The sequence below is a fragment of the Canis lupus genome, chromosome 38, assembly GCF_048164855.1.
Source record: "Canis lupus baileyi chromosome 38, mCanLup2.hap1, whole genome shotgun sequence".
Lineage (NCBI taxonomy): Eukaryota > Metazoa > Chordata > Mammalia > Carnivora > Canidae > Canis > Canis lupus.
Window position 1 is genome coordinate 20,688,684 of NC_132875.1, and position 24,407 is coordinate 20,713,090.

At 35.9% G+C, this 24,407-nt stretch overlaps 1 protein-coding gene across 9 annotated transcripts in view; it reads right to left on the reverse strand.

Annotated features, from left to right (window-relative positions):
• KCNT2 (potassium sodium-activated channel subfamily T member 2) overlaps positions 1-24,407 on the reverse strand; it is a 375,231-nt gene that overhangs the window by 105,987 nt on the left and 244,837 nt on the right. For all 9 annotated transcript variants that reach the window (XM_072814992.1, XM_072814994.1, XM_072814987.1 and 6 more), the window contains 2 exons: positions 7,755-7,904; positions 5,680-5,909 (listed from right to left, as the gene is read on the reverse strand). In XM_072814992.1, coding sequence (XP_072671093.1) covers positions 5,680-5,909; positions 7,755-7,904 — 380 coding nt within the window. The remainder of the gene's footprint in view (positions 1-5,679; positions 5,910-7,754; positions 7,905-24,407) is intronic.

Sequence of the window (24,407 nt, forward strand, 5' to 3'; positions counted from 1 at the left end):
ACATCTTCCCCTCAACCTTTAAAAAGGTGGTTTGGAGTTGGGTAAATACCTTCAGTGTTGTCATTGACTTTTTCAGACCCTTTTCGTTTTATCCTTTCTGAAATCCCAGCTTGAGATTCTATCACCACTATCTTTTACTGCTTTGTTTGGTGACTAATCCTATGTCATTCTACTTATTTCTTAATGCTTCTTTCTAGTCAGTTTCTCCAATACTATTTTTGCATTAACTTGTCAGGACTGTCATAAGAAAGTACCACAGACCAAGTGGCTTAAATGACAGAAATTTATTGCCTCAAGGTCTTGAAGGCTGGAAGTCTAAAATCCAGGTTTGGCAGAATTGGTTTCTTCTGAGGGCTATGAGGAAAGGGTCTGTTCCAGGCCTCACTCTTTGACTGGCAGATGGCCATCTTCTGCCTGTATCTCCTTTCTCCAATGTATCTCTGTCTTCTACTTCCCTCTTCTTATAAGGACACCAGTCACAGTGGGTTAGAGCCCGCCTTAATGACCTCATTTTAACTCGATCCCTTCTGTAAAAGACCTCAGCTCAATAAAGGTCACATTCTGAGGTACTGGGGGTTGGATTTCAACATATGAATTTTCGTGGCCACAATTCAACTCATAACACTCTTCCTGCCTCATCCAGTGTGTTAAAAATACAGATAAGTAAACCTTTCCACACCCAAGATCTCACTTCCTCAAATTCATTAAGGAAATTGTTCTCACCTGAGGCCCCACACTTCTGCAGTCACATTTTAGACCTCATTATAACCAATAATAGCCTTACTGCATTGACTTTCACACATTCATCATCTGACCACCACTATTTCCTATCTTTTCAGGGCATTCTCATTTGTGTCTCAACTTCAGCTAAAGTTGCACTCTTCTGGAACTTCAATTCTAGTTATGATATCAAGTTTGAATTGTCTCCCTCATTCCCTTCATGTTCTGTCTTCTTACCCATCTTAAGCTCCATATTTAAGCATTATGATTATTTGCTTGCATATACTCTTGGCTCCCTTGACACATTTTTGCTCCCTTACATTCTTGGCACAAGCAAACCCTGTTTAAATTCAACTCTTAGGCTACCTGTTACCTGCATCAATGCAAATGAATATGCCTGGATAGTTTAGCTACTGCATTAGTCCTTTCAGTACAATGTCTGTCCTTAGTCTTGACAATTTCTTTCTACATGTAGAAGTATTATTTCATTATACCTGTAGATGATCCTTCTGATGCTCCAGACTTAGTTCCTTGTCCTTTCTTTCACTAACGGGCTTTTATTCCACCATTCTTTAGCCATTCACTCTCACCGTCATACCTTACTTGTAATAGTTACTATTTATTCCGTGTAAGCTCTATTTGTCATCTCATTCTCTGAAACATACACTTGCCTCTTCTCCTTCCAATTCTCTCCTTTTTTAGTTCCCACTGAAATTATAATCTGTAAATCTACTACCTTTTCTGTTTCCTTCAGCTAAAGATGTCTTTGTACTTCCTGACCTAAAGGTGAGGCCCATCATTATATTCATTCTCTTAAATATATTCCCGATTGCCTTGCCCCTCTCACTTCCTTGTACATCCACCATGGTTACGAAGTCCTTTCTTTGCATCCCTTTGCAGCAAGGATTTTTGAGAGACATCAGACATGATGTCTCTAATTGGTCTATCACCATTCTGTCATAAACCGCTCTGATCTGCCATTTTCTATGACCAAGCCAATGAAAGAGCAGTGGTCACTGTTTTGTTACATTCAGTTGCCAGTTTTCAATTCTCATGTTATTTAAACTATGAGTGGCAGGAGACATAGCTGATCACTCCATTATCTTGATACACTTGATTCATTTGGATTCTAGGACACCACACTCACCAGATTTTCCTACTACCTTGCCATTGGCTCCTTCTTGGTCTCTTTTTGCTGGTTTCTTCTCATCTCCCTGATATTTAATATTGATATCCTGAAGAATTTAGTCCTTTGTCTTAATCCCTTTTCTATCCATACTCATTCCATCAATGATCTCATTCAGTCTCATAGCTTTAAATACAATACTAAGCTCAGGAACCCCAAATATAATTTTTCAATGTATATCTCTTTCCTAAACTCTAGACTTTGATATGTAACTTCCTGTTTGACATCTTCCTGTCAATATCTAATAAACATTTGAAGTTCAGTGCATCCCAGACTGAACTTTTTAACCATTTCCCATCAAACCTGCACCCCCACCGCCAAGCCTTCCCCACCCCCACCGCCAAGCCTTCCCCACCTCAATGGATGGCTATTCCCTTTTTCTAGTTGCTTAAACCAAAAAACTTGGATTTCTCCTTCTCATCACTTCCACCTGAAAATACTTTGATCCCTGGGGCAAACCAAGGATCTCAATAGCAGCCAAAGTAATTGTATTGAAACATAGTTTAGCATAGGCAAGATCATGCCATCGCTCTGCTTAAAACATGCAATGAATTCCCTTTCACTCAGAGTAGAAACAAGAATCCTTATTTTGAGTTTAAAAGCCCCAACACAATCTGTCTTGTTTTACCTCTTCCACCTCATCTCCTATAACCTATCATTGCTCACTGTGTTTGAGTCACAAGAACCTTCTTACTGTTCCCAAAGCACCCAGTCAAGCTTCCCATAAAGCCTTTGTAGTAGCTATTATCTGTCAGGAATGTTCTTCCTCCAGACATCCACAGGGCTACTTCCTTCATATCCTTCAGGTATTTTCTCAAATATCACCTTTTCAATGAGGCTTGCTAACCACCTCAATTAAAAATCCAGTCTCTCCAGAATTCATAAACCCTTTTACTAGCTGTTTTCCTTTTTTTCTTTTTTATTACTTATCACCTTCTAATACACTAAATTATCTCCTTATTCTTTTATGTGTTGTTTATTTCCAGTATTCCCTGTGATAGAACATAAGCTCTGTGAGCTAGGGATCTTTAACTATTTGTTCACTAATTTATCACAAATACGAGTTTCCAGCACATATTAGGTACTCCATTAATAATTGTTAATAATGGGAAAAAAATGAGTTAGGACTACTATAGAAGAAAAATAATAAGCTTTGTCAATGACAAACGGGGTTACCTAACTTAGTCCAAGCAGGGCCGTGAAATGTGCTTCATAAAGAATAATATTGAGGCTGAGATACAAAGGATTAGAAGTAGTTACCTAGGCAAAGTTGGGGGCTGGGGAGTAGATCCTGTTGGAGGAAACCTCATGTGTTAAAGTCCAGTGGTGAAAAACCATTAGTGAAGGTTGAAAGGAATTTAGTATGATTGGGATTTAGGAGTGCAATTGAAGAAATAGTAAAATACAGAACTAGAAAATTAAAGTGGAATTATTAAACAAACAAAAAAAAACTTAAATGTGAGATTTATCTTCTAAACTAGGATACTCGTGAAAGTCAGGATAGTCTTCAATAATGACATCAGGACAATGTATATAAACTGGACTATCCTGGGATTGCCTCATACAAACAAGAAATTTTGGTCATATAAATCATAAGCCATGTAATATTATAAAATTTAGATTTTTTCCCCCTAGGATAGTAAGAAACATTTCAAATGATTTCCTTTTTTATGGATTTATTTATTTTAGAGACAAAGAGAGATTAACACACATGGGGGTAGGAGATTGGGCAGAAAGAGAGGAAGAGAATATTAAGCAGACTCCTTGCTGAGCATGGAACCTGACATGGGGCTCAACCTCACAACTCTAAGATCATGGCGTGAGCTGAAATAAAGAGTTGGACACTTAATCAACTGAGACACCCAGGCATCCCAGTAAGGCAAATGATCTATGTAAGAGAATGACACTATCAAAATTATGTGAAATTATTACTCTGGTTGCAAGGTGGAGAAGAGTGCAGGACAGCCTGGAAGCATGGAGAGAAGCTTGGGAGGATGATCCTGCAGTTGAGGGGAAAGATGGTGGATTCTCAGACCATGATCATACAGACAATGGACAGAAAGAAGGGAATGATTTTGGAGCTACTCAATGATCTGATTTAATAGAAGTAGGTGATGGGACACCTGGGTAGCTCAGCACTTGGGCATCTGCCTTCAGCTCAGGGCGTGATCCTGGAGTCCCGGGATCAAGGCCCATATTGGGCTCTCCACATGGAGCTTGCTTCTCCCTCTGCCTATGTTTCTGCCTCTCTCTCTCTCTGTGTCTCTCATGAATAAATAAATAAAATATTTTTAAGAAATAATAGAATTAGGTGAATTCTTAGGTATGAGAGGAGAGGAAGAGTGAAAAGTCAGAATTGTGACTTTACAAATTAAAATGTGTCATCTATTTTTTAGCCAAAAGAATGGAAGAGGAAATGATTTTGAAAAAGGGCAGAAAGATTAGTTCAATTTGAATGTGCTGTATTGGTTTTTCCTATGAGGCATCCAGACAGAAACAACTACTATATTGTTGTGAAGAGAAATTTAAGTTAAGGATCTATATAAGAGAATCATCACTTTTTGGAGGGAAGGTCAACCTATGGGAGCAGAAGATGGTTAACACTGTCCTCTGTTGTGAGGCTGTCCACTGGATTTCATGACAAATAAACTGGTGGCTTTGCCAGAGTACTGATATAATGACTGGAGATTTCAGGCTAAATCAGGTAGAGGCATAAGGGGACAGTAAGATTTCAAACCAGCAACTAAAGACAGCTCCTTCAAGGAATTTACCTGTGAAGATGTCAAGCCAAGAGGTCCGTGTGTGTGTGTGTGTGTGTGTGTGTGTGTGAAAGAGAGAGAGAGAGAGAGAGAAAGAGAGAGAGAGAGAGCATGTATAGAGTTATGAAGAAAGAAATACACAGAGACATAAAGAGAGAGATGAGGGAGGGAAGGAGAAATGAGGCAATGATTTTGAAAAAAAAAAAAAAAGTTAGAAAATAAGGATGAATTAAAGTAAAAAGTGAGGTCCCAGAGCAGGTAAAAGAGATGGCTCCATTGTGCAAGTGAAGTTTAAAATAGTATAAGTTGGGGCACTTGGGTGGCTCAGTTAGTTCAGCGTCCAACTCTTGGTTTTGGCTCAGGTCATGATCTCAAGGTCGAGTGATCAAGCCCTGTGTCAGGCTCTGCTCTCAACGTGGAGTCTGCTTGAGATTCTTTCCACCACCTTCTCCTTCTGCCCCTCTCCTACTCACTTGCTCTCTCTCTAAAATAAATAAATAAATGTCTTTTAAAAAATATTACAAGTTAAAAGAATGTATTTTCCTTGTGTCTAAAACTGAATGTTGGTAGGTTTAAAGGTAGTGTAGTAGCACATTTAAAGGAAATTCTTATTTGTCTGGATCCATTTCTTCTTTTTTTTTTTTTTTTTTTACTTCTGTGTCATAAAAGCCAGGTTCAATGGTGAGACTGAGATACAGGATGGAAGAAGAGTTTTGTAAAAAATGGAGAATATTTGAAATAGTTTCTATTGATAATTTACAAAAGAAAAATCGAAGTGTTAGGTGCTTATATCCTAATCAGAAAGATGAAACAGTTTTTGATAATTTTTAATTAGGTTAATTTCTTACCAGTTTAACAGCTAACAACCTTTGTTCTGTATACTTAGTTACGTCAAGTTTAAATACACACAAATTAGTTTTGAAATTTGACTTTGAAATTTTAACAAACATTGAAGGTTACTTATTATGCTTTTTAAAGAAAGAAATATGATATTTTCATATTATTTATACTTACCCATGCTGGCAATTATGCTATGTACAGGTAATCGAGAAGGTCCATGATAAAATGACCTTGATACATTGCTTTTTTTCTGCTGGTCTTGGTTTTTAAATGCTGAATTCTCTTCTTTGGTAATATTAATATAAAAACATATATCTGTAGCATTCATAATATATCGAGGACCTGGATTCAGCAAAATGTTTTTATTATCCTCCCTCCGAACACCAATCAAGCAGACTCCAAACCTTAATTTAAAAAATAAATGAAAAGTTTAAGAATTGTAATTCAGCAAAGCTCTTGGGTTTTTTGTTTGTTTTTAAGTTTACATATGTAAGAAAATTAGTAAATTATTAATAAGCAGAAAAAATTAAAACCCCAAATCAGAGCATTTTAAAACTTGAAAAGAGGAATGCCTCGGTGGCTCAGTGATTGAGCATCTGCCTTTGGGTCAGGTCATGATTCTAGGGTCCTGGGATGGAGTCCCATATCAGGCTCCCTGCAGCATGCTTGCTTTTCCCTCTACCTATGTCTCTGCCTCTCTCTGTGTGTCTCATGAATAAATAAATAAACTCTTTAAAAGTAATTCTTTTTTAAATGAAGCTTGAAAAGATCCTGCAAGTTCAAGACTCAAGACTCTCAAGACAAAAAAAAAAAAAAAAAAAAAAAAAAAAAAGGACTCTCAAGACTTTCCTATTTTTCCAGGAAAAGAAATTGACCTTAGTATGTTGTGAAATCAATTCAGTTGATTAAGATATATGTGTGTGTGTGTGTGTGTGTGTGTGTGTGTGTATATACTTTTAAAAATAAATAGAACAGACAATGAAAAACATCAGAGTGTGTATTATTAGTAAGAGTAAGAATTTTTTTATAAATTTTACATGTGTGTATTGTGTCTAACTATAAATGTATATCTTTACATGGTCAAAATACATGAAACAGTATTAGTCAAAATGTATAGAAGCCATGGCCTAAAAGAAGAAATTACCCAAGGTCACATGTGAAAAAAAAAAAAAAAACAGGGTCCTTAAATTTCTTTTAGTTCTATTTCACCATATTTTGTTTACTCTGAATTTTAGAAAAAAAATTAATAGTCTGAGTAGGTGCACAGCTTAATTGGGAGAAATATCAACCTCTAGATGTAACATATATTAAGATTTTCTTTTGGGGCACTTGGGTAGCTCAGTGGTTGAGTGTCTGCCTTCAGCCCAGGGCATGATCCCGGTGTCCTGAGATCAAGTCCTGCATTGAGCTCCCAAAGGGAGCCTGCTTCTCCCTCTGCCTATGTCTCTGCCTTTCTCTGTGTGTCTCTCATGAATAAATAAATAAAATCTTTAAAAAAATTTTTCTTTTATACTTTTTCAGGTTATGCTCCAAACACAAAATGTCCCAAATGTTTTTATTTCAATATGTTTTATAGTTACACAAATAAATCTAGCTTAAAAATATTTTTAAATATCAAAAGTACATGTATGGATAGAATCATATTGAGAATTAAAGTAGAATATATTAAATATTAGTGTAACATACTAGATTTATACAAACCTTAAAAATGTTATATGTATATTTATAATACTGATAATATATTACTTTCATTATAAACATGCATTTTTGTTTCTTCAGTAAATAAATTTTCTCAAAAAAGGAAAAATAATATGTTCCATGTTTGAATTAGAAGGTACTATTATTTACCTTTTAACTTATTTCTTTGGACAAAGCAAGATTTATTAAATGTCTAGATTTTTATAAATGTTATTATGACTTTGTCTACATATTTAATCAGCTCTTTAGAATTAAATGTCTAAAGAATATTCACTTTCATGTATTTGTGAATTCTTAATGCATTAACATATTTTAAAGATAACATAAAAGTTACTAAAGTCAATATTCCTAATAACTGATACTTTATATACCTAACAACCTTAACTTGTAGAGACCATACAGAAGCTGAGTTCAAATGTCTCAATAATTATGTTAAAAATTCCAGAATACTTGCAACTCATGAGCACCAATATGAGCTGTATCTTAGAAAACTGTGTTTAAAAGGTATGATTAATTTTTTTAGTAAGTCCACTCTGGAAGCAGAAACATACTTTTTGTGCGCATGGAAAGAGGCATATGTAAAACTCTTTCCTTCGTATTCAGCAAAAAATGTACTTTCTTCCAAAACAATGTGGTATACTTCATTGCCAGAGCATCTACCATACATCTTCTGCCACTGTTCTGGCGATTGCTGACCTTCTCTGCAACAAAAGCACACACACATACACACACACAAAGAGAAAAATATGGTGAATGTGGTTAAAAAAATCAGTTTTCATACATAATCTAAAGTTTCCCTACAGGAAGAATTGCTAAGCACAATTCAAAGAAGTAAGTGTGCTGCTCTAAATGATGATATTGTTTACAAATACAAAGAATCACTACAGAAATTTTGAAAATAACACAATATATAAGCTTGAAAGATGGTAGATGGTAGATTCTTAGATTTCCAGGTAATGAAAGCATTTATCCTATGAATCAAGATATATCATTTCATTTTAATTTCTGTTTATGTATATCTTGTCATGCACATCCTCTGTATTATACTTGTCTTATAGTCTCAATAGTGCCCATTGCATCTCATTTATGATACCTCTTTGGCTCCAGCAGGTAACTGATTTTCCTGTGTATTTATAATTATAAATGTCTACATGTCAACTTATCAATTTGATTTCACAGGAAATATACTCTTAATTTCTGCCTCTATCATGGCAATGGCTTTCTTCCAATTGTGTAGCAGTTAAGAAAAAATACCTCTTCATGACAAAAAAGGTCTTCAAAGAGATCTCAGAAGTATTTTTTAAAAGAATCTAAATTTATCACAGAAAGTATTGTTTGTATTTTCTAGAATGTTCTGCTCAGTGGCCTTGGAAATATATAAAAAAGTCAACCTATGAAAAAAGCATGGTGAATATACAATAATTCTTCTTTCCCATTTTTATAGTAATTTTTAATAAAGCTTATAGAGTCTGTAAATAAGAGAAATGCACTTTAAGAAGCAAAATGATGAATATATAAATATCAAAATATTTCATCATAATATATGAAGATTCTGAATGGATAAAAGCATACAAGTCATAGCTATTATACTCAGGGTTCAAAAAAAGCCATTTAAAAATCTGTTTGGTCTAAAAGATTATTAGAGACAATACATTTGTTAATATTTTCAAAGAGTCATTGAGGTTTAAAAAATCATTTATTTTCCAGGCATGTTTCACTTGTACTTCATTCTTTCTTAATTGAGTCATGAGGTGCTAAGTTCTAACTCCAAGAAGAACGAACCCCACTCCCTGGGGTGCCTCTGTGACTCAGTTGGTTGAACGTCAAACTCTTGATTTCAATTCAGGTCATGATCTCAGTGTCATGATCTCAAGGTCATGAGACTGAGCCAGCCCCCTCATTGGGCTGCACACTCAGTGGTAGGTCTGCTTGAGATTGTCTCCCTCTGCCTCTCCCTAAAATAAATGAATAAAATCCTTAAAAATAAATCAAGAGCTGGGACCCTGAAGTGATTACTGATCTGAAACCTAATTCTGCAGTCTTGGGTTGTTAAGTAACTTCTGAGTGATTCTGTACCTATCATTTTTTTAAAGGTTTTATTTATTTATTCATGATAGACACACAGAGAGAGGCAGAGACACAGGCAGAGGGAGAAGCAGGCTCCCTGCAGGGAGCCAGATGCAGAACTTGATCCCAGGACCCCGGGATCACGCCCTCAGCCAAAGGCAGACGCTCAACCACTGAGCCACCAGGCACCTGATTCTGCACCATTAAGAGCTGTGAAAAAAAGTACCAGCTTCACTGGATTAGGTAAAATGAAGTAATACAAATAAATCACTTAGCAGACGTTGGGATCACAGTAATCCCTCAGTAAATGTTAGCTTCCACTATTTTGTTGTTATACCTTCTTCATCATTACATTTGTAGCCAATTTTAACATATCTACTCAACCTATTGAACTTTAAGTCTCCTAAAACCTTTACTCTTCCTTCTGTAATATTAATATGTTTTTGGAAATAAAAAATAAAACCAAACATTTCTGACTATTGACTTCATCTGGCTATACCTAATGACTACTTCCTAAGAATGATTTTTCTTGGTGGAGAAAACATTCCCTTTGGAAAACAAAAATAAAATCTTTGTTATGCTCAACATTGCTACTTGGCAAGATGATACTTGGCAGATAGAATCCTTTTAAAGTGCTGGAAATGTAAGAGAAGGTGCCAGTAATTCATCATGATTTCTTTGAGATCTAAAAAGTAGCACGGGGTCAAATCATTGTCACACAAGGGTACTAAAAGCTATTCAAGAGAATTATAAATCTAAGTTCACATTTCAGATGGAGTTCCTTAAATCATTTGCTTATTCTCATGCTTTTTTATATTTCCACCCCAGGAGACATCTTTATGCTTTCTTCAAATATCCCTCATAGGTAAGCAAGAATCTCTAAGTTCAGCTAGTTGTAAATACACAAAATTTTCTCTTTTAGATCATGTTAACTGTTTGAGAAATGTAAAAAATTAGCCATTTGTTACAACATGGATTGACCTTGAGGGTATTAGCTCATTGAAATAAGTCAGACCAAGACAAATACCATATGATCTCATTTATATGTAGAATCTAATAAAATAGAAACAAAAAAAATGAACTTATGGATTTGGAGAAAAAACTAGTGGTTGCCAGAGGTGAGAGGTGGAGGAGTGGGTGAAATGGGTGAAAATGGGTGAAAAGTACAAGCTTCTAGTTGTAAAGTAAATAAGTCTTGGGAGTATAATGCACAGCCTGGTGACTACAGTTAATAATACCATATTATATCTTTGAAAGCTACTAAGAGAATAAATCTTAAAAGTTCTGCTTACAAGAAAGAAAATTATAAGTATTTGTGGTGATGGATGGGCTTATTGTCATGAACATTTCTCTCTCTCTCTCTCTCTAAATATATATATAGATAGATAGATATAATCCTATATATATAGAATTATTATGTTGTACACCTGAAACTAATGTAATGTTACATGCCAGTTATATCTCATTTTTTTAAAAGGGCATTTTACGGCTTGTAGATGTGTAAAAAAAAACCTTTTATTTGTCTTCAACTACCTAAATTTTCTCTTCATCTTATCTTTATGTTTCTAGGCTGAATTGATCCAAGATTATTTTTGAATAGAGGAAAACAATTAAATAAATAAAAAGATACTTCCAAACTTATGCAAGAGAATTCTTTAATTCCATCATCTAAGTGGCTCTGGAACTCACCACTTGTCCCTTTTTCCATCAGCCTTTAAGTCTTAAAATAGTCCTAACCCATCTTCCTGCCTTCTTGCCTCCAGTACTGGACATTACAAATCAGTTAATGGTGCTGTCGTAAGAGTGAATTTCAAAAGCTCAAATCAGGTCAAGTCACTCTCCTGTTGAAAATGTTTAAAGGAATTCCTTCTTCCATTTTAAAAAGGCAAACCTTCTTATCATTACAAAGCCCTCCTGACCTACGCTGTGCCTGTCTGTCAAATTTCTTTTGTTACTTCTGTCTTCTTTCTCTTGGTTTCTCCAACCATGAGCACTCCTTCATTTACCTTAAAGAAGAAACTCTTTCTTATACCTTGGCCTTTTCACAATGTTGTTCCATCTCCTACACTCTACTCATTCTTTCACCTACAGCTTACTCATTTTCTTTCTCAGCTTTGCAGTGCTGTACTTTTGTCATGATACTATAACTCTAAATTCTATTAATTACTCCTTAATGTCTTCCTTCCCCAAGAAATAAGCCACATGAGGAAAGAGATCATGTCTTGTTTACCACTATATTTTTGAAATCCTGACATCCATTCTGACATAGAGTAAGTGCTTAATAAATGTTTGGTTAAATGAACAAAGAATAATCTAACAATGTTCTTCATGCTTAATTACCAAATGTTCAGCTTTCCTAATTATCTAATACCTGTTTCCTTCACCAGAATCATTTTTTAGGTCTAACCAATTACTTTCACTATGATGAATTTGCCATTAGAATTAGACCAAAAAAAAAGAAAAAAAACCACGGAGTTCCTCAATCACTAATGGACATGAAATAAATTTAACCTCAGCAGCAGTAAAAACACTGAAGATATTAGGGACAAAAAGCGCAGAATGGAAAGCTTAGTGAAAATAACAAAAAGCCAAATAATGAAGATTTAACATGTGTTTTCACTAATCAAATGAACTTTAAGGGAAAATAATTGGTTTGTGCATTTACTGTCAACCTCAAAGTATACTCCAACCTGTAAAATAAACAGTCTAGTGTATTTCATACCCTTTCTAGACCGCTCTACCATTTTCACTGAAAACTCAATGGTAATCAGTCCTTCCTAGATGGGGTTATGTCCACCTTTATTTTATTTCCAAAATAATTGACAGCTCCAGCTGTTTATAAAGGTATTAGAATAAAGAAAACAATAATAGGAATATGAAAATAAATATTCTATTAAGACAATAAATGGAGTACAGAAGAAAAGTATATGCTTGATAGTTGAAAGAAGCTCTTTAAAAAAAAGAAAAAGAAAAAGAAAGAAGCTCTTTGAGATGTCTATTCCCCTGAAGAAAGAAATGCTGTAGAATTCAGGCACCCAAAACCACAGTCATTAGAACCTTGGAAAACTTTGATGGGTAACTTATAAGGAAACAAAGCTTGTGTCTGCTATTTTATGCATTTTATGTAAACATTGTATTTATTTATTCATGGGAGACACAGAGAGAGAAAGGCAGAAACCTAGGCAGAGTGAGAAGCAGGCTCCACATGGGGAGTTCGATATGGGACTTGATCCAGGGACACCAGGATCATGCCCTGGGCCAAAGGCAGGCATCAAACTGCTGAGCCACCCAGGCGTCCCTATTTTCTGCATTTTAAACCATAAACAAATGTCTAAGTGAGAAAAAAAACTTTTTAAAAAGGGAAGTAGACAGAAAGATGATAGAAAATTGCTTAAGAGAAAGGGAAAACTAAATCTAGTCAAGTAAATAAATTACAAACCCCAAGTCAAAGTCTTCAAGAGCTTTGAATAAGGTCTTAGAAGGTCCCATGTCTTTCAAATCATGTTCAGTTATTAAAAAGAACAGTCTCACCCAATTTGAAACTCGAATATTACCAGCTCAGGCTTATTCTCTCTGGGATGTTGCTGCTCTTCAAAGTTAACTCTAACTGGCCATCACCCTCCTCTATGAAGGAGGGGTCCTGTAGGCACACATGAATACCCTTTATGGGTAGGTAGGATGAGCCTTGGTACATATATGATAAGCAAGAAACTCTCTTCCACTTTCCCTCATCTTATTTCCCATGGTAGATCCTACAGTCTAATTTCTTAAGTTTCCTTACCTTGTGGCCAACACACTTAGATGAGGTACCAGAAATATAGCTCAAATCTTTTTTTACTTTTTTATTTTTTTTATTCATGAGAGACACAGAGAGAGAGAGGCAGAGACATAGGCAGAGGGAGAAGCAGGCTCCATGCAGGGAGCCGGACGTGGGACTCAATCCTGGGTCTCCAGGATCATGGCCTGGGCTGAAGGCGGCGCAAAACCGCTGAGCCAACTGGGCTGCCCTCAAATCTCTTTACACTATCAATTGTGCTGTGGAAAACCCATGCGTGGAGATGAAGACTGATTTCTAGCTCTACCATTTTTCTCTAATTCCTTTTTCCTCATGTTCAAATAATCACAGGAAACTACATAAGCAAGTATCTAACCAGGGAAGAAGATGCTAGTTCCCACTTCCTGCAAAAATTCCTATTCTCCACGAATAATAGGTAATTCCTTTGTACTGCCCGTCACCTGGCTAGGGGTAGGTGCAAGAGCACTGTGCTACTCTATCCATTCCCCTCTCTGATCTTCTCTTTCTATGGAAACGTTTTGAGAACAGACAATGGGATACTAGACTCCTCTTTGTCCTCAATTTTGGGTTATAGTCACCAATTCTGGGACATGAAAAGTCCTTCTCAATATAGTAAATATTGGGTGTTTTTTTTAAGTATGTTTGTTCTATTCTGTTTATTTTTATTTTTCCCAAGTTAGAAATATCATTAGTTACCAGTTAACTTCCGGGTGGTGTGTAATTCAATTTTGACAACAGATTTTATTTTTCTTTTAAATGCAAGTTGCACATTCCTCATTAATCTATGATTACACCTTCAAGGAAAATGGGTATTTATTGCCAGAAAGCAAATTAACTCACATACCAATCTCCTGTACTTCAACACAATCAACCAAGTGGAAGGAGGACTATTAATGAGTAAGTCCGCTCTTTGCAGAAACATTTTTTAGTACAGACCTCTGAATACAATAAAAGGATCTTACATAATTTTATTTTTCAAAAGTTTACCCACATCAAATTTTCCCAAAGGAAGGGGAAAAAAAGGATTTAACTAAGATTTCTTGTTCCAGATACAATAAGTTGAAATTAGTATTATAATACATACTCTTTTCCTAGTTCAGTCATGTGCTGAACTACTTTCTCAGTAATAGAGTTTGCATTTAAAAACAAAAACAAAAACAAAAACAATAACAAAGGAGTCCCTGGGTGGCTCAGTCCATTGAGCAGCTGACTCTTGGTTTTAGCTCAGGTCATGATCTCATTGGTGGTAAGACTGAGCCCCCTGTTGGGCTCTGTGCTCAGCAGGGAGTCTGCTTGATAGGCTCTCCCTCTACCCCTCCTTGCACTTGCTCTCTTTCTTCCACTCTCTAAAATAAATAAATATTGTTCTCCCTCTACCCCTCCCTGCACTTGTTCTCTCTCTTCCACTCTCTAAAATAAATAAATATTGTTCTCCCTCTACCCCTCCCTGCACTTGCTCTCTCTCTTCCACTCTCTAAAATAAATAAATAAATAATAAATATTGCTCTAAAATAAATAAATAAATAAACAACAAACAAACAAAAACACAAAACCTTATTCTAATGACAGATACCTATATTTTATAAAGGTGTATGTTGAGGTTTTTTGAAGACACATACTAACAACTTTTAGAAAATAAAATTTGATTTTACTTTTATATTTTCTGTATGCATACAAGGATGCCACCAAACTACAGGTAAACTCAAGAGTAAGCATGGTATTAAGTTATAAAATGTATAACTCCAAGGTTATAAAATGTAATCATTAGTAGGAATCTATCTCTTTCACACTATTGTTTGTTGTCTTAAACACCTCTCCATTTTAATCATTGTATTTAGTTTTGCTGGTACATTTTCTTTCCTTCAATTCTGGATAACGTAGTTAAATATAGAGTAAATGATCAGTTTCAGATTCATCAAAATTGACACAGATTATCAAATTAGTTGTTTTTATATACTTATATTTATTATCGAACTGAATTATTGTCACATCAGTGAGAATAAAGAGCACCTCGTCACAAGGAATCTTTGATATAAAAATCCATTCTTTGCTATGTAATAAAAGGCTTTACAAATATCTGGGTGGAAATTTTTGCCTTACGGAAAGGATGTCATTTAGATTTATACTTGAAATGTTAAGTAAAATAAAATTTCCTTAATGATACTCCATTTTAAAGAAGATGAGGTATTTATCACCCCATTATATTGATTAAAACTACACTTAAAACTCAAAGGTTTAAATCTAATTAAAATTAATATACTTTACTTAAATCTATACACTTGTATTTCCCCAGTATAATGTCTACTTGGTTGCACATAGTTCTTTACATTCTTTACAGGGTGCTTTTCTGCAAACACACATAAATTGCATTAATTCATAATGGTCCCAAACAATTATTTAAAAATCAAATTATTTAAATGGTATTACAATCTTGCCTTTACTATCAATGTCAGGAATCTACAGTTACCACTGTAGCCCAAAGAAATGATTTTGACATATTGTAGCCTGTGTCACTAGAAACAATTGTAGGGGATCCCTGGGTGGCGCAGCGGTTTGGCGCCTGCCTTTGGCCCAGGGCACGATCCTGGAGACCCGGGATCGAATCCCACGTCGGGCTCCCGGTGCATGGAGCCTGCTTCTCCCTCTGCCTATGTCTCTGCCTCTCTCTCTCTGTGTGTGTGACTATCATTAAAAAAAAAAAAAAAAATAGAAACAATTGTAATTTACAAGTGGTGAGTTCACAAAAGAAACACCTAACACAGCTCTGATGAGCATTTATTCTTGCCTGTCTGCAGACAGAACTGACATACAAGTATGGGGATTTTATTTAAAAAGAAAAATATTCAAGATCTCTAGATAAAAGAAGTAATAAAATACAAAACTAAGATGCCTCAGTCTACTAGGAAGAGGCTTATGCATTCCTACTCTTGAACAGCAGAACTTCCCCAGCTTTTTATGTCATCAGACATCAAAACAGAAATCTGAGTCCTAAGATCAATTCAAGATAGTGTATGCTAATCAATTCTCTACCGCTAGATGGAACTGGAAAGCTGTTTGCCACTCTCAGGATAAGACAAATTGTTGTGGAGGTGGAGAAAAAAGAAAACTGCCATATAGTTTTCAAACATTATTAATAGTAAAATTAAACAAGGAACACTCTTTTGAAAATGAATCCATGTCAAGAAGAAATGATATGGAGCTGAAATGTTAAATCTGGAAGGCTGATTTGTATGTACTTGAAGATGGCCAAAATTCACTATCCTTACGGTTAGTCTTTCAAAAACTTCAATCTAATAATCCTAAGTGCTCAGTTAATTCAAGAACCTGCCTAATTATCACACACCAAAAAATTCTGTGAAGATTTTCATCTACCTTTAAAAAAGATTTATTTATTTTATTTGAGAGAGAGAGAGCGAGAGAGCAGGGGTTTGGGGTTGAGAGGGCAGCAGGAGAGAGAGAGAAAAAGAGTCTCAAGCAGACTTTATACCTTTAGTTTAGAACACCCCTTGAACTTCCCAGGAAAGTTATAAACCATAAATATTAATATTTTGGAATTGAGGAGTTACAGAAGCTTATATTGTTATTTAAATTTTATCATTTGAGTATTTTTTTTGCCCTTTTAAAATTTTTTATAACTAGGTTTATTTACTGTCTCCCCATGTTGTCATTTGATTTATTCTCAAAGTATGCAAGCTAATCTTACCATAGACAAAAGGTATTTTACTAATAAAATAAATCTACTAGGTGAAATTTATAATATGTCCCAAATCAATATATAAGCCATGTTTACATTGTGTCCTGCCCTGTTTTGAGTATTAGTCTTTTGTGATCTGAATGCACTCATGTTTTGCATTTCCCCAACTCCTAACACAGTGCCTTACACTGTGTGGATGCATGTGACTATTATTTATGAAATGAATTAATGGCCCAAACATAATTATTTTAACTCTATTCAGTGCTAATTTTGTCATTTTATTTCATCCAAAGTTTAAATTTTGACACACACAAAAGCTTCCAAGTCTTAATGTAGTTTTGAGCATTTCTTAGTGGCAGTGTCACCAAGCTTTAATACTACATATCATAGTAGGCATTATCTGAAGTATGAGAGGAAAGAATTATCTCACAACAGATTCCCCACAGAGGCTGTTCATATAATCATATTGCTTTTTTAATTCCTCTTTGGAATTCCTCTCTTAGAGTTGTTCTGCAACTCCAGTGTCCACACAGCAAGGTTTATAAAGTAAATATGTGAATCAGGCCAGATGTGAGACCACAGGGAGTGGTTCAGGCTTGAGTTGGCCGTTATGTGTCTGAAAAGGGCAAATTCAAAGAAAACAATTCTCAAAAGAAAAAATATTTACATGAGGCTGGTGGGCAAATAAAACATCTCCTAGCATAATTTCAGTCATTGGTTATTAGGTTTGCAACCTCCGATCTACTAGCTACTTTGAGAGTGAGCTAAAGAGGAAATAGGCAGACAAGTGGCATCTATTTTGTTGCAGAGGTAGTACGGTTCTTGGATTTTCATCTGGTTAATTGTGTGGTTGGGAGTAGAAATTGTGCAAGTTTAGTCTAGATAGAGGCTTTCTTGCTCTAAGTTAACCATATCCCTTCAAAGATCCCTTTACAATTAAACTTTTTAATGGATACTCTGGTCTTAAGAATCCTGGTCAAATAGACATGGCCAACATGCATATGAGAAAATGCTCTGCATCACTTGCCATCAGGGAAATACAAATCAAAACCACAATGAGATACCACCTCACACCAGTGAGAATGGGGAAAATTAACAAGGCAGGAAACAACAAATGTTGGAGAGGATGCGGAGAAAAGGGAACCCTCATACACTGTTGGTGGGAATGTGAACTGGTGCAGCCACTCTGGAAAACTGTGTGGAGGTTCCTCAAACAGTTAAAAATAGACCTGCCCTACGACCCAGCAATTGCACTGTTGGGGATTTACCCCAAAGATACAAATGCAATGAAACGCCGGGACACCTGCACCCCGATGTTTATAGCAGCAATGGCCACGATAGCCAAACTGTGGAAGGAGCCTCGGTGTCCAACGAAAGATGAATGGATAAAGAAGATGTGGTTTATGTATACAATGGAATATTACTCAGCTATTAGAAATGACAAATACCTACCATTTGCTTCAACGTGGATGGAACTGGAGGGTATTATGCTGAGTGAAGTAAGTCAGTCGGAGAAGGACAAACATTATATGTTCTCATTCATTTGGGGAATATAAATAATAGTGAAAGGGAATATAAGAGAAGGGAGAAGAAATGTGTGGGAAATATCAGAAAGGGAGACAAAACGTAAAGACTGCTAACTCTGGGAAACGAACTAGGGGTGGTAGAAGGGGAGGAGGGCAGGGGGTGGGAGTGAATGGGTGACGGGCACTGGGGGTTATTCTGTATGTTGGTAAATTGAACACCAATAAAAAATAAATTAAAAAAAAAAAGAATCCTGGTCAATACTGAGATTTTTTTCCCCTTTGCACACATTTTAAGAAATTTTTCTTCTCCATTATTGTTTTGTAAGTTGGCAATGCTATGCATCTAGGTGTAATACTTTTTTATTCAAGAGGCCCTGTCAATTTAAAGATTTAAATTTCCCTTATTCTGTAATAATTTCTTACATTCCATTTTCTCTATGTTATCTGGAACTAAATCAGACATTATTTCTCTTGGATTGACCTTCACCGCAAATCCTTTTTCTTACACATTCTAACACTGAACTTTTACCTGAAATTCTCGGGATCTCTATGATACTATTTTTCAAAACTTTTTTTGAAAATTTTTTATTGAGGCATAATTGATATATACATATATATAGAGAGAGGTATAATATAGTATGTTACTAGATTTAGATATATAACATAACATAATTTGATTTTTGTTTATATTCTATGTGTCTAGACTGCACAATGATTACCACAAAAGTCTGGCATCCTTCCTCACACATAATTATAGACTTTTTTCCCCTTGGGATGAGGACTTTTAAGGTCTACTTTCTCAGCAATTTTCAAACATGCAATAAGTATTATTAACTATAGTCACCATGCTGTATATTATATCCCAAGGACTTATTTATTTTATAACTGTAAGTTTGCATTTTTGACCCTTTCACCCTTTTTGCCCACCCCTTGGCCCCCACCATGGCAACTACCAACCTGCTCTCTTTGAACTTGGCTTTCTGTTTTGTTTTATTTTGTTGAAATTCCATAAATAAGTGAGATCATATGATATTTGCCCTCCTCTGTCTGATTTATTCCACTTCCTATAATGCCCTTAAGGTCCACCCTTGCTGCAAATGGCAAGATTTCATTCTTCCTTATGACTGAATAGCATCCTAGTGTGTATGTGTACAACATTTATTTTAATTTTAAGCTATTCTAAATTTGTGTATTTATTATGGCTTTTTTCTTACTATTTGAGATGATAAAATCCTCCAGAAATATAATTAACAGGAATTTAAGTTAAAGATTCTGAAAATTTGGGGCAGCCCGGGTGGCTCAGCGGTTTAATGCTGCCTTCAGCCCAGACATGATCCTGGAGACCCGGGATCGAGTCCCACTTGGGCTCCCTACATGTAGCCTGCTTCTCCCTCTGCCTGTGTCTCTGCCTCTCTTTCTGTGTCTCTGATGAATAAATAAATAAAATCTTTAAAAAAAATAAAAATAAAGATTCTGAAAATTTAAAATTCAACAAACAAAAAATTTTCTCAGCATTTTATCCCTTTGAACAGCCATCTTCATCCTTTTATAATTGTTCAATATTCTTCTAAACTATTTATACTTCTCTATTTACCAAAAATATATTTAAAATACTTTCTCATGTACTGAGGCTCTCCTTGCTTCAATATATATATTTGATTCTCTTTTAAAATGTGATTACCTTTTTTTCTTTCTTTATTTCCTTCTTTTTTTCTTTTTCCTTTTTTTCACTAGCGAGTATAAGACCAACCTTCCTGATTTCTCTATAGATCCAAAACAATTCCAGTGACAATAGTTGTTTCCATCTGGCTGGCTTTATTTCCCTCATTTCATGCTGTATGTCGATAGTCAATAAACGGCAAGAGCCATATTTAAAATTCTGAGTATGAGGTATAGGGGTATGGAGTCCTTTGTCTGTAAATGTTTTGTTAAGTGGCAGATTACACCTTACAGTGAGCAAGGATCATGCTATTTTATCTGGAACCACCAAATGCCCAATTATAAAATACTGAACCCCACTTCAAACTATCTACTGCATATAGTTCAGACATTTTCTTCTAATTTCCTTAGGAAAACAGATTTTTCCCAGTGGTAAGTGTCTGACTAAACTATAAGGGAAAGGTACTGTGGTAAATAGAATAGGGGTAGCTTGTTCCGTTTTCCAAAAGTCAATTAAAATTTGATTTCTTGTTCTAGAAATCTTGCACCCCAGAGCTTCACTGGGAGATGCCATTTTTTCCTGCTGCATCACTATCTAAATATCCTGGGAGGGAGGTGTCAACAGAAAACATTCCTTTTTCTATCTTCCAGAAATTGATTGAAAACTCTTATGTCTTTCCCTTCTTTTTCATTAATGATAGCTTATCATTTTTTATTTCTCTGTTATCATTTCAGTGGAGTCTTATGTTATCATAAACTAGTTTGGAGCAAGGGCCACAAGCAATCATCTCTAGTGCATTCCTTACTTTGTTTATTTAACTAATATTTATTGAGCATCCATACTGTGAAGGTATGAGTACAACATGTTTTCTACCTTGAATGAAATTACAGCTTACTAAGCAGGAAAAAATAAATACATTTTTTTTTAAAAAGGGTGCCTGGTTGGCTTAGCCGGTTAAGCATCTGACTCTTGGTTTCAGCTCAGGTCATGATCTTGAGGTCATGAAACTGAGCCTTATATCAGAGCTGAGCATGGAGTTTGCTTCAGATTCTCTCTTCCTCTCCCTCCTCCTTTGCTCCTCCTCCTACTCATGCACACACACACACACATACACACTCTTTCTAAAATAAAATCCTTCAAAAAAAAAAAAAAACACAATACATACTCTGGTAGAAAATATTAAAATTCTATACAAGTTCATAGAAACAAAAAATCACATTAAATTGGGGAGTTTAAAAATATTCAAAAGGAGACAGAATTTTTGATTTAGCAAAATAGAAAGCCAGAAGAATTGAAAAGATGTAGAAAGTGGAAAGCACAAAGTATATTTAGGATCATGTTATTTGTAGGACATGATATATATAAGAGAATCATGGGAGATGAGGATGTAAAAATAAATTAGGACTAGAGTGTAGAGGGCCTTAAATTAAATGGATATATTTGAATCTAATTTGATAATGAATGATGAGCTATTTAAGGCTTTTCAAGCAGAGGACTGCCAGATGAGAGCAATATCCAGATTTCTCAAACTATATTTAATAAAATACTGCTCCTATTGATCTTTCAACAGGTGTGCGTAGGAAAACGTTTCTCAGATAATCAAATAAATGTTACTTATTTAATTGTATTTATTTATTCATGAAAAGGCAGAGACACAGGCCCTGGGCCGAAGGCAGGCACTAAACCACTGAGCCATCTGGGCTGCCCTCAAATAGATTTTAGATACACCAAATAAAATGTACTTCAATGGAGAGTTTCAGTGCACATAACTTATATAAAAGAAATATAAGAGTAACATTCAGAAGTGCATCATTTCCTTCTCTTGTGATTACCTCCACTCAGACCTATAGTCTCGTAGTCCTTTTTCAAAAATGTTTTTTCAGGGGAGAAATGGAAAAAGGACTATTGGGATATACAGACAATACCATCTTTCTCAATTTCCATGGCGAAAGACACAGGCTTCCATAGAACTAACAAAACTGTTTGATAGTGGAAATTATTATAACTTACAGAAGTCTTCCAATAAAATCTGTGGTGTTCCCCAACTCCACAGCTGTTTAGGATGAATTTTATCCTCTCCCCCCAAAATTCTATGTTGAAGTCCTATCCCTAGCACTGCAGAATGTGACTGTATTTAAAGACAGAGACTTTTAAAAAGTGATTAAGTTGTAGCTGTCTGGGTGGCTCAGTCAGATGAGGAGAGCATCTGACTCTTGGTTTTAGCTCAGGCCATGATCTCAGGGTTGTGAGATCGAGCCCCACATCGGGTTCCATGCTCAGCATGGAATTTGCTTGAATTCTCTCTTCCTCTCCCTCCATCCCTTCCTCCTCCTCTTCCTTCTCTCTCTCCCTCCCTCTCTCTCTCTCTCAAATAAATAAATAAATAAATAAATCTTTTTTTAAAAAAGTGATTGAGTTGAAACAAGGTTGTTAGTGTGAGCCCTATTCCAATCTGATGTCTTCGTAAGAGACAGGAGAGACAAAGGAAAGATCATGTACAAGCTGATGGCCATCTACAAGCTGAGACAGAGGTCTTAGGAGAAACCAAACCTGCCAGTACCTTGACTTTGGACTTCCAACCTTCAGGATTGTGAGAAATTAAATTTCTATTATTTAATCCACCCAGTTTCTTTGTTACTTTGTTTCTTTGTTAAGGCAACCCCAGCATATAAAATGGCCAGGAAAATCCAAGTACTTTGGTGCAAGGTCATGTGAGGTGGCAGATTTTAGAAGAAAAAGTGAGAATTATTGTGTAGTTTATTGATGCAGTGAAACTCACATTTTGTAGTGAAAAAGAAGGATATGGGAAGGAAATAGGTCAAAGCCCTTTCTATGGCCTTTCTTTTTTTTTTTTTTTTTCCTGGAAGTCTGAGGAGCATTAACTTACCAGCTTGCTAATGGTGTGACCATCAGGGATGGGAAGGAAATCTGAAGTATGGTGGGGGGAAAATAGCCTGTTAATATTCTCAACTCTGAGTGAAAGCGCTGAAAGCATATGCATGCATCCATCTATTGCTGGAAATAGAGGCTCAGATTTAAGAAGGTTTTATCAAATAAAGTTCAATATTTAAACTCCAAGTGACAATTACTTGAAATGGAGCAATCAAACATTTGAACTGAAAACAATTATATTTTACTCTAAAGGAAAACCAAATGCCTCTCATCCTTGTGGACACTCTATTTTTACTTTTATCTTCTTACGGGAATAGAGTGACTGGATTAGATCTGCCACATGACAAAATGCAATCTTCTGTCACAGTTTTGGAATGGGAAACTTCCAAAAGAACTAAAGGTAATTCACTTAAGCTTGCACCACCACCACATTTTTTATTTAATTTTACTTTCTTTCAGTCAAGGTGATAATTATAATCTGTTACTTCTTTTGAGAGAGAGAGAGAGAGAGAGAGAGCATGCAAGTGCAGAGGGGAGCAGCAGAGGGAGAGAGAGTCTTAAGCAGACTCGGCACTGAACAGAGAGCCCCACAGGGGGCTCCATCTCACAATTCGGACATCAAAACCTGAGCTAAAACCAAGAGCCAGCCCCGCATTAGACCACTGCACCACGCAGGTGCCCCTAATCCCTGTTACGTTTAAAGAATGTGCTCCTTCTCTCTCATGGCAACTGATCCCCTGGGCCCTCTGTGACCAGCTCAGTATTAAAAGGAGAAAAACTCTTCAACTCTTCTCATTTCTACCTCTGTCCTTGCTTCCCTCCCTTGTTTCACTCCTCTTTCTGAAAATGGGTAAGACATTCCATTTTCCTTTTCTTTCATCACAGTGCTTAAAATAGGGACTCCCCCAGACGTCAGAGTCTACTAGACAAGGGAAGTCTCATGGCTAAATTTCATCTGCAATCAGAGAAACAATGACAACTTCTGCACCATCTAGCACACGTCCCTGTAGTTCTGCTTAGGTTGAAAGATACAAGAAAATAGGGGTCTCTGGCTGGCTCAGGCAATAGAGCATGGGGCTCTTGATCTTAGGGTGGTGGGTTCCAGCCCCACACATTGGAGTGTAGTATTTAAAAAAAAAGATGTAACAAGATATTGCTCTATTTGCCATTGGCCTTGTTCGTTTTCTCCAGATATACTTTTTTCTTAAAGATTATGCCTGGAGGGACGCCTGCGTGGCTCAGCAGTTGAACGCCTGCCTTCAGCTCAGGGCATGATCCCGGAGTCCCAGGATCAAGTCCCACGTGGGGTTCCCTGCAGGGAGCCTGCTTCTCCCTCTGCCTGTGTCTCTGCCTCTCTCTCTGTGTATTTCTCATGAATAAATAAATAAAATCTTAAAAAAAAAAAAAAAGATTATGCCTGGAGAATTCCTCCTGTCAAAATACTATTTAAAATATTTAAATCACTCTCAAATAAAGCTGACCAAAATATTTTAAAATAAATATTTAATACCTCAGGCTTTTCCTTGTCTTTCACCACCTTACATCCGGAAGAGTACTGGTCAATTATTT